Genomic DNA, 12069 nt, shown 5'->3' on the forward strand with positions numbered 1-12069 from the left:
TAATATCATGTTTGGTGTAAATGACTATCTCCTCCTTCCCACATTTTGAGTGGTATTAACCCATCTCCTTTAGGAACTTGTTGGTTCCTGTACAAAGTCTCTGAGAACTTCAAGTTTGTGGGGATTAGGTCAAAGACGTTTCATGCTTCCTTCACCTTGTATGGTGGGACATAAAGATGCACCGGATATATTTACACTCTATTAACACAGAGTTTTATATCTGGCAAAAGCTTCAGATACAAAGTAGTGATAATACTTACCTGTAGTAATAATGATAAGTTAAGTTCATGTGTGGCTAGAAACCCACTAAATGAATATAAAAAGTAACATTTATGATGTGTGTCTGTGTGTGTATATGTGCCAGCGGATGTGTGAGACATTGCGTGTTTAATAATCAAATTAATGAACATGTGTACACAGGACTTTGTGTTGTTGTTGAGCTGTGAAGTAGACACCATGTTTGCCCGAGAGCTCTTAAATACATTTGCATTGTACCAGGCTAAACATTACTGCTGCAGCAGACTTGGCAAACAGCCTTAGTGAAACGTAAGGTGGCACCTTCCTTACCATCTATGGTGTTTGTAAATAGCCCCATTGTGAAGGAAATGTTTGAACAAGGATGAACCCTTTTGGTTGTGCGCATCAGCGCAAGAGTCAGACAATGTAGAAGCCCCATTTAGAGCATACATTTTTTGTAACTGCAGGCCCAATGAGACTGCGCCAGTTTGTAAACATCCATTCGCTCAAATTGGGATCAGAAATTATTTGTAATCAGAGACCTGATTCTTTGTGAATTCCTATGTTCCTAACACAAGCAGATGCTCGTCTTTTGTTTGTTTGTTTTTTTCTTCTGCTTCTTCTCCTTTTTTGGGCTGCTACATTTCTCTGCAGCAAATGTGTAAAATGACATTTTCTGTGGGGGAAGCAATGCAGGAGAGCTTGTGAAAGTGACCTCATGATCAAAGTTCTATGACCCAGGCAGTCAGTTTGAAGTGCTATAGGTGTTTGATAGTCTACTACCAGCCATTACAAAAGTCTTGTGACATTTTGTAATTCATCCTGATACATTGTATTTTGCCAATTTATTGTGGAATGTTAAGTTGTAAATTTTCAAAAAGTGAAATGATTACTTTTGGAGTATAAAACCTCTGCCTCACTTGACTCTAACCGACTCTGCAAGATTCAAAGTTTGTGGAATGAATGAATATGAGAATGATTAAAAACACTCTTGATACCAGTGATTGCTTTTGGGCCTTCAAAGATCCCTACATAGATTCATCAAAGTAACGTGTGTCATGATTTTGGATACATATTACATCTATAGACTGCATATACATAGACTGTTTGATCTTTGTGATATGAGTGTTCATGTGTGTGTACAATGTATTTCAACTGATAGAATGACCTTATAAAGCTTTTGAAGATTTGTTACAAGTCCCATTCTGCAGATATCTGGTAACCTTCTGTATAATCTGAGATTCTGTGTGATCAGTTGGTGGAAATTCCAAAATTTCATGCTCTCTGTTCAATGCATGAAAAAAAAAATAATTTCACAAATTCTCGATCAGGAGGAAGAACAGGGAGTGGTACTTGAAAAAAATCCAAAGTTTAATTCTTCTATATTGCAAATTATTCATATCATGAACTAAATGTCTGTATTTAAATGTAAACCAAATAATTTTTGTCACACCAGTAAATATGAAGGTTGGTTATTTAAAACTCTAATTTTTTTGTAACAATTACAAGAAGCTCCAAATTTTGTGTCGTGATACAATATATTATCTTTCCCCAAGTTATAAAGGTTTTCTATGTCAAGAATGCAACTTCTCTAGCTGTTGAAAATTGTGAATTCAAAATTGAGTTACATGCAACTCTTATTAGGAGCATGTCCATACATGTGTACATGAAGAGGAAGGACATGTTTGCTGTTATATGAAAACGATTATAAGAAAAAAAAAAACACACCACATACTATACAAATGGCTGCTAATCATGAAAACTTCAGAACTGATTGTACAGGCTGCATAATATTTATTGTGAAGATGGTGTGACTTGATAGTCCCACGTATAGGCCTAGATGCTTGCAGGAACCGGAATGCTGGAAAATTCATTTTCCTGTAACCAGTGTACAACAATTACCCTTTTCTCGGCAGGTGTGTAGGATAGGTCATGGCAGTAACAACAACCAAATGCCTGGTTTGGAGCTTCTCTGCTTGCCGCACGGAACGAGATTCCGACAGGACATCCTGGAACGGTCAGTGAATGGATTCAACTCTTATAGACTTAATATTAAGTTCATATCTCTGAGAGAACAGCCAAGACTTCCTTGCAAAACCAATATCAGAAAGAGGAAGTAAAAAACAAGGAACAAAACATGGGCTCCTTGTAGTTTTAAATCATACCTTCTGTCTGCATACTGTGTGATGTTTGTTTTATTTGTTTGTTTTCACTCATATTCACTGTATTGCAGTTATTAACTTTTTGTATCAAGGCTTTCTGGGTTGAGAATAGGAGTGGCCAGGTTCTTTTTAAAATAAACTGGATAAATAAGAAAATGAATAAAAGCAGTAATAGCAATCTGTTTGCAATGATAAAGGCCTTGTAATGGTCAAAATTTCACTGGTAAGTTTTCCCATGGTCGGTGTATTGTATATCAAGTCAATTAATAGATTCTCCCCTATTAAAAGTAAATAGATAAAAGCAGTAATTGCAGTCAATTTGCAATGATGAAGGCCTTGTGATGGTCAGAATTTTCACTGGAAGTTTTCCCATGGTCTGTGTATTGTATCAAGTCAATTATTAGATTCTCCCCTAAGTAGGTAGATAAAGGCAGTAATAACAGTCAATTTGTAATGATGAAGGCCTTGTAATGATTGGAATTTTCACTGGAAGTTTTCCCATGGTTTGTGTATTGTTATCAAGTCAACTCTTGGATTCTCCCCTCTCTTAATAGCACTATAGGTATCACTTTGTATGCAGTGTTCTACAGCCAAGGCATCTATGTGTTAAAATCCATGGGCTGTCCTCGACAAATTCTCCTCCCTTTTTTATGCCCATGAAAATTTTATGGGGTCTCGGTGTTAAAGTGGCCTTGCCCCAGAAAAAATGGTATTGGTAATAATGTGAATAGATGAAGATCATCAAGCGTCAAGAGCTAGTCTTACTTTCAGCCTGCTGGCTGATTCTGTGCCTTCTACATCATCAGTTTAGAGACATGTAGAAGGGCCACAATAGGGTAGTGCAATTATCCATATACTCTTGATCAAAGATTGTGACCATGCCCAAGTCCTACACATTAAAAAAAAAAATACATATATATATATGATGCTTCAGAAGTAACATACTGTTTTAATGTCTCTGAACATATACTCAGTATCATTTGGATGCAGCAAATACAACAGTATATCATGCGAAACACTCAGTGAAAGTTTGAGGACAAGCGCTTGAAGATTTTTGAACTTTTGAAAGTTTTAGACAATTCCATGTGCCACCTTTTCTAGATGGGAGCTCTAAAACAATATTTGTGCTGTCACTGTACAATAATGATCACGCTGTTAGAATAAAAATATCAAAATCTCTGCAGATGTATGTTGGACAATGAACAAGCTTTGCAATCTTTCTTCTCCAGAAGTCATGGAGAATAATGTTTGCCTTATTAGGTTTCAGAAGAAAACATCAAGAAAATGTGTAATTTGCATGAAATTTGAAAATGTTTAGACTTTTCTAAAATGTTTTTACATTCTTCTCTTTTGAGTATTAATTATCTTTCTATATCTATCTAGAGTCAAAAGGGGCCTGAGCTTTCGATCCTAGCAGAATCTTCATCAGAGGCAAAATGACAAGCAAGATGGGAAAGCAATCTATCTATCTATCTACTCTATTTTTTTTGGGGGGGGGGGGTGGAGAGGGGAACTCCTCTTTAAAGTATGAAACAAACAAAGCAATCTACTAGAAAATGCAGCTAGCTTATCTTGATTCTTCAGGGGGTCAGCACTGTTTTTATGTTGTGGTCATCATTTCTCAAACATTACACTTTGGTGATTTATTGGGTCAATGCTCGAGGGTGGAGCTTTTTTAGGGTGATGTTAAAACAATCATTGACTTCCTGGGCATTGCCTCCACAGAGAGGCAGGCTGGAGAGCAGTTATAGTTAAAGGGATGGTACAAGTATTGGTGGAAATGAAAATTGGGCTTTAACTTTTTCGCGAGATACCAAGAAAACGCTTATGAAATAGTACAGAGCATGCCATTTTAAGAGGAATTCAAAGTTTATTTGATGAAAATTGGGTTTAGAATAGCTGAAACATTGAAAAACCAAGTAAAACAAAATGATTGTAATAAAATGTGGGTCCCACACTTTATTAGGATCACTCTGTTTTGGATATGTCCGCCGTCTCAAAATCAATTTTCATCAAATAAACGTTGAAATCCTCATGGAATTACATGCTTTTTCATATTTCATAAGAGGTTTCTCACTATCTCACCAAAAAAAATAAAAACCTGAAGTTAAGTCTCAACCAAAACTATATGATCCCTTTACAGACCAGGTAGCATGGGGCTGGCCTGATGGAATTGATCTTCTTTTGCTACCCACTCCACACCATTACCCTCAAACTTCACTGATGTGTTCTACTGATATTACTGCATTTGCTCAATCTAGACATTTCATTCCCTTGAAGTTCACTGTAGGGAATTTTTGTTTACATGAATTTTCAGGTCTTAATGGCCAATGTTAGTAAATCAAGAGAATGTGGAAACTTTTTGGACTTCAGTAAACAAGGTAGCAACAGCGCTTCAAGTCTTTCTTTAGCCCCTGTGGGTTTATGCTACCAACTTCCCCATAGCTGTCTCACATGCAATGATATAGGTGATCTGTACACTACACATGCCCTTGCTGATGTGCATTGTTTGTATAATATTATCAGATCTTTGCCTGTTTTTGTTTCCTGGATGTGATTCATTATGATGCATGGCGCAAATGCTGAAACGATAACGCTGAAATTGATTTATGACCTTGTTTAGTAGGAAGTAGAATAATATGGTCCATTATGTGCAGTTTTAGTGTTCACATGCCGTGTCACGATACAGCCGCCTGAACATCCATTGTGAAGAAATAATTATTCCTTTCCTCATGATGATAACCTGTGACCTTCATGAAACCTGGCATAGATTCTGTTGAAATGCTGACTTCTTCATGAACCTTCCAGTCCAGCCAAATCTATCCAAGTTGTGAAGGAAAAAGGAGCGATGTTATGTCCTCATAAGTGGATTTGTCATGCACATAGCACATGTACATGTACACCTGTATGTACTGCATGATTCATCACAATGCAATGCATTACATACTTCCAAGATTACCAGGCTCCCTGTAATAACAGCGTTGAAATCTTTAAAAAAAAAAATTATACTTGTGGGTTTTTTGTTGCGAACTTTTTTTCCGCCAAAACCCACCCAACCATTGCGATGGTGAGAATCGTGTGGATTTACATGTCTTGTTTTAATAAATCATTCATTTTTGTTCAGAAGGGAATTTTCTATGCTCTTCCTCTACAGTTTTACAAAGTGACTTTTATTGTGAGCTGGAAGCATTTCGTTTAGATAAAAAAGAACAGAAAATAAGATAACTCCAAAGTATTGTTAATTGAAGTATTCAGTAAAACGCCACTCTCGCTTCTTTGTGGCTTCTAAAGAATTCAATTTCTTTTATTGTTCTATGTGTACGTCAGCCAATTACATCCTGTTACCTGAGACTTACATGGTGATTATGATGGAAAATAAAGTTGGTTAGGTATCAAAGTAGTGCATATTGATTTCTCAAAGCCCTTGCTGATAATCAGCAATAAAAGTAATTGATGGAAGAAGTCTTGTTTTCTCTGCACAACTGAGAGTTAATGTGAATAAGTCTAAAATGTGGTGGGTCATCCGTCTATCAGCAGAACTCAAAGTTACTGAAGATGGTATGTGATATGTTTTTCGAAGAAGTATTATTGCATGCATATAGAACAAATGCATATATATTGGTGTGATTTATCTTTCTTTTTGGATTATTATCATTTTTATTTGTCGCTATAGCTGTTTGATAATCAGTTTCAGAAAATATGTGTATATTTCATTTGTCGCCAGTCGGTGATCTTTTACCAAGCCCAACATTTTAGTTGCCTTCTTCTAGACTTCTGTGATATGAAAGGAGTTTAGTGTGCAATGATTTTTGGGGATGGTGTTACCAGCCTTCTATTTCTTTTGTGTCTGAGCAGGCCTGTAGGTTATAATGTAAATCCTTTCCCAAAGTGATGGCCATATCACAAATCTGTTCTATGATTTCTTTGATGTGGAGGAATCCTGGAGAATTTGAGATGTTGCCAAGGCACAGACATTGGAGATCACAGAAATGATCATTCCTTTGCCATCATGGCATGTTGAATAAATCCCTTTTTTATCAGCATTTTATTTTTTATTCAATGTTATTTCCACATCTGATAAAAAGCTCGTAGGAAGAATATACAGACTTCGCCATCATGGCATGTTGAACAAATCCATTTTTGATCATCATTTTATCTCAGTTTCATTTCATTTCCACATCTGATAAAAAGCCATAAAGAATATATAATTTATACAAACCATGCCTAGAACAAAGGAACAATACAGGAAAAAGATACTATAACATTTTGACAGAACACAACATGAAAACAAATATTTTTGATACTATGTGGGAGGATCAGCATTGACCATTGGTCTTTCTGTGGCCAATCACAAGATTTACAACTAAATATGCTTACATGTACATTAATGCAATACTAAAAACTATAAAAGAAACCAGAAAGAATGTGTAAGTCTGTGTGGTGAGGTACATATACATTGAATGCAACTAAGTTTTTTTTTTTTCTCTCTCTCTGTTTATTTTGTATGTGCTACAGACATAACTGCCTAAAGATGTTCTGCATGGCAACCCTTTTGACCTGTGATGACCTGGAGGTCAGAGTTCACGTGCTGCATCAGTGGCTCCAGCTCGCGGAGACGTTGCGGGGTTCCCTAGGCAACCTCTTCAGCTTCGCCACCATCATGGACGCCCTTGCTTCAAAGCAGGTATTTTCTCCCTCTCTCCTACAACGTGTAGTACCTTTCTCCTCTAATTTAAACCCTTTTCCAGTCCTCACTATTGTTTATTCTTGATTGTCAAACATCAGGCTTTGTATTTAAAAGTAAGCTGCACAAAAGTGCAGATTTTTCATCCATTTGATTTTTTTTTTAATTAGGCAACTTAGTTCAGGAATTTCAGTTCAATATTTGAAATGTGCAATAGGAGTTTGATAATTATATGATAATCGCAGGGATGTTGATCAATATACATGCTTGTGTGAATTGTTGTGAGATATTGTCATGCGCTGTAAATCTGTATGTCCATTCTCTTTAGTTATAGTTATCAAATCCATGAATTTTGTGTTAGTTTATCTTATGACTGTTCATGTCATCATGCGTACTTTATAAGCTTTCTGTACAATTTTTGTGAGGGTTTAATATTCGCAAATTTCGCAAATTACCTTTGGACAGTGAATTTAGCAACATGCGAAAATGTCGCCATGCACTTGGGAAATAGTGTGCTCTAATATCATGATAACCTCGGTGTCAATTCGTGAAAATAACATCTTGCGAAAATGTCTGTATCCTCCTCATTCACGAATATATCTGTAAAATAAATAACAGCTTATACAGTATTTGATGCATTCATCCAATGTGACCTTTTTTTTGCATGTTTTGTTTCCAGATTGTCTACCTGCGCAACACCTGGGACCTCCTACGCTCTCGCTTCACAAACACCGCGGTCAACTACGACACCAAGCTGCGGTCTCTGCTCAAGTCGCTGAACGCCGGTGAGAACGTGGTGCCCCTCACGAAGACCAGCCTCCCCCACATACTGCCCATCATTCTACTCCTGGAGCGGGACTGGTCCTCGGCCCTGGACCGGGACTGGTCCCAGACGCCCACCAAGGAGGTCCTGGACTCGATTCCCAGCGGGGAACCCTGGGAAGAATCAGCTGCTTCCTACGGACTGGACATTTTGATTGGCCACTTACAGAACGCCCACATGCTTGCCCAGCAGACCAACTTGTACCGCATCAACGCCCACTCCAAGCTGGCCAAGCATCCACCAGAAGAGGGTGCCCTGGATATCTTCAGGGCTGAGCTGCACTTGCGGCTGCTGTGGGGGAGCCGTGCCACCACCGAGAACGCCACGGAGCGCTACACCCTGTTAGAACAGGTCCTGAGCATCATGGCTCAGAAACTGGAGTTCAGTCAAAACAGTGTGTGATGTTGCCACTTGGAGTTCCAGGAACAGCTATGTCGATATACAAAGCATGCAAATTTGGCTGTGCTGTGTGATTCATCGAGGTGTTCATATGTTTCTTTACAACACACTTTTTAGGATTTTTTCAGCCGTTTCAAATTTTGTAGCACTCTGACAGTGATGTCAAAAATCTTTCTTCATACGGTGTCGAGAATGTTTTAGTATAAGTTTGTATTCTTGCAGATGGGTCTCTTTCATGTTGATGGTTGGTCTGCCCAAAAATTCAGAGGTGGGTCAAAGGTTCTTTTGGAACAGCTTGCGACTCTGATGATCGTTTGAACGATCTGCCCAGTCTGCATGTATAGGATTCCACAGAGTGTCTTAGGCATGTTGATGGATTAGCAATAAGTTGGAAAAGATTTTTCTCTTACTTTCCAAGCGTGTTTGTTGGTTCTGGGCTGAACTAATCTCAAAATGCCAAGTGACAAAACCTTTGGCCGCATTGTACTGGTACTTTTCTTCACTTCAATAGTTACTATGCGGTATATTTTGTTCTGATTTCAAGCATATTTCTCTGTGTAAATGTATGTACAAAGAAATGACAAAGTATTCAGCTAAGAGTGGTCGAAATAAAGCATCCTATGCATGTAATATAGTGTACAAAGAAAAGAAATAAATTGGTTTAAAAAAAGTCTTATGCCTAGGAAAGTACCATTGCATGCACTTGCTCATTTGCTATCACAGCTACAGCTTACAGTTCTTAAAGCTCTGCCCTATCCAAAGAGAAGGAAGAAGTAAGAGTTACATTACTCACTTTGCACTTAAAGCCATACACATTTCTCCAATGTTCTCGTTGTAGTGGAATTTTATTTATTTTTTTTTAATTTTATTTTGTGTGTGTGTGTGTGTGTGTGCATTTTTTTTCCTTCGTAGGGTAAATTTTAAAGGGATCGTATAGTTTTGGTTGAGACCTTATTTGAGGTTTCTAACATTTTTTGGTGAGATAATGAGAAACCTCTTATGACATATACTGAAAGAGCATGTAATTCTCTGAGGAATTCCAACGTTTATTTGATGAAAATTGGTTTTGAAATGGCTGAGATATCCAAAAAAGAGCAATTCTAATAAAGTGTGGGACCCACACTTTATTACGATCGCTTTGTTTTACTTTGTTTTTGGATGTTTCAGCCATTCCAAACCCGATTTTCATCAAATAAACTTTGAATTCCTCTTAAAATGGTATGCTCTGCACTATTTTATAAGTGTTTTCTTGGTATCTCGCAAAAAGTTAAAAGCCCAATTCTCATCTCCACCAATACTGTACCATCCCTTTATTAATGTGAGCTGATTAATTTCCAGCACCTCACATTCAGCGTAATAGTGAAGTTTGTAGTTGCTGCATCCAGTCAATTTGCATTACTGCTTCCCTGTGGGGAAAAAACAAACAAACAAATATCATGAGATGTTCATCTAGTGTGTTTTAATTCTCTGTGTCGAGTTGAATGAAAAGTGCATCCAAGCATCGTGTGTCCAGCAGAAGGGCATAAGTGCATATTTCGATGCAAAATGGACTTTGGTAGATGAGTAGGTCAATCAAATTTTCAAAGCACTGGGTTCTGTTGCGTAATGTTATCATAAGAACTGTCAGCACTACAGGGACATTATACTCATCTGTTCAGTGTCAGTAGTGTAGAGGGTTGGTTTGTTTGCAAGTGGACATTGAAGCACTTGTTATTGCTGTACTCTGTAGGGGACTTTGAGTGTTTGTTGTAGTGTGACTACCCAGTTCAAAACCCATTAAAAGTTGCAGATTAGGATTCTCCGTATGTATGCTATTTGGGTTGTCCGACTCAAATTTCCTTATCTTTAACCCTTTCCATGCCACTGAGTTATTTGTACACAAATTTCATGCACAAAGCTATGGATAGGAAGTTAGTGTGGCACACAGAGGGTAAAATCCTAATTTCTCCCTTTTTAAATAAAAATAAACTTTTTGAATAGGTTAGGATGGTCCAATTCTCACAAGTTATGTTTATATCATTTCAAAGTGTAGAGCTTATTCTTTTTAACTTTGCGGACAAGTGGAAATTCATCTCGGCCTACTTTTTGTGTGTTTTGAGCTGGGCAGTCACAACTTTGTGACTGGTGCATGGCAACTAAAATCATGCCAGCAGTGGTTTTGAGAAGTTTGTATTTTGTGAATCCAGTAATCTAGAAACTGTAGGTTACTTCACAAGTGAGCTCCTGTTCATTTAGCTTGCTTGTATTTCTTTTTTTTTTGTATGGAGCTTCAGCGTTATATTTGCTGTAATTAGAACACAGAATTCATTTATCTTGCCAAAGGTTTTTGCCCTCCTTGTTTAATATTTTGCTTTTCCTGTTTCTCTGAGGTATAGATGGTGCTGCTTTTTGTTTTCATAAAGAATTTGACTTGATATAACCATAACAGTTTTGTATTCAAAATTTAGATGTTGATTGATTATGACAGAAAATTGCATTTCCTTTGTATCTAGGTTTGCTGCAAAATGTAAAATTCCAGTTTGAGCGTGTTCAACTTGATGTGACCACATAATTTAATTCAAAGTTGCTGCGGTATTGGGGTTCGATTTTTACTTTATATCGTTTTTAGGTGTTAGACAAGCTTTAACTGTTGTGTTTTATCCGTGTATGCTTAATCCTATTTCTGGTGGTGGACTGTGAGTTGTGTAAAGCGTGTCCATGCACCAATAGTGTAGGATGATGTTGCCTTGTTAAGGTTTTGTAAAAAATGATTATGTGATGACCCATGATTGCGAGTTTTCGGCAATCATTAAATTGATATTTCTCTGATGCACTTTGAATGCTATTTTCCAAGTGTTTCTTACCCCGCTGTGTTCAGAGACCTTGTTGCTCCTGTATAATGTATATTGGCATTTCAGAGTGTGGGAGGATTGGGGTTATGTCTGACTACATCGCCCTTGTATGTCAGAAGTACACTATGCTGATGTTACTGCTACATCTGTTAATCTCTACTATGTTTTGTATGTGAAGTGGGCCATGTCCATCTCGTACTGTGGTGTCTTTTTTTCCCACTGATAAGCAAAGATCACTGAGAATTTACTACAAGTGAATAGGGCTTGCATAATTGTTACCCTCACTGAGGAAGGAGGTTATGTTTTTGTTTGTGTTGGTTTGTCTGTTTGCAAAATAACTCAAAAAGTTGTGAATTAATTTGAATGAAACTTACAGGAAAAGTCAAAATGACACAAGGAACAGAGAATTTAATTTTGGTAGTGATCCAGGAATTTTTATGGATTTTTGAAGGATTTTTTGATCTTTTGACAGATGGGATCAATAAACTTGGTAGTTCAAGCTTCACATAATTGAGGCTTGCATATATGCACTGCAAAGTGTGTGCTCTGCTCGGGCAAGGCCCCATGTTGCTGGAAGCTGATGACGTAAAGCCAAATGATTCCATATTGGGAAATTGGGCGATTTTCAATAGGAAGCATGTATAGTCAGTGGAAATGAGCTGCTTGGCGAAGGTCTGCGCTATACAAATGCTTTTGTTGTTTAATCAATATGTTTGGTATCAGTGGGGATTCTGTGAGGAGTGGGACTTTCACATTGTACATCCTGCTTTCTATAGAGTGTTGCAACCTGATGTAAAAATTGACAAGTGCTGAGGGGAGAATCATGAGAATGCCAGTAGGCATGATCTCCCCCCAAGAAGTCCTACAAGTGTGAAAGGGGCCACTTTGACAGAAGAGGGAATATGGGCTACCTGATTAGATAGTGTTGACCCT

The 12069-nt window shown here is 37.6% G+C and overlaps 1 protein-coding gene across 1 annotated transcript in view; it reads left to right on the forward strand.

Annotated features, from left to right (window-relative positions):
• Positions 1-10119, forward strand: part of LOC139721902 (breast cancer anti-estrogen resistance protein 3 homolog) — a 75168-nt gene extending 65049 nt beyond the window's left edge. Inside the window, exons 8-10 of the mRNA XM_071633229.1 lie at positions 2154-2254; positions 6915-7083; positions 7763-10119. Coding sequence (XP_071489330.1) covers positions 2154-2254; positions 6915-7083; positions 7763-8308 — 816 coding nt within the window. The 3' untranslated portion in view covers positions 8309-10119. The remainder of the gene's footprint in view (positions 1-2153; positions 2255-6914; positions 7084-7762) is intronic.
• Positions 10120-12069: the final 1950 nt, after the last annotated feature.

This window comes from Diadema antillarum, unplaced genomic scaffold (assembly GCF_040938485.1).
Source record: "Diadema antillarum isolate AM-2024a unplaced genomic scaffold, OU_Dant_1.0 scf00000151, whole genome shotgun sequence".
Lineage (NCBI taxonomy): Eukaryota > Metazoa > Echinodermata > Echinoidea > Diadematoida > Diadematidae > Diadema > Diadema antillarum.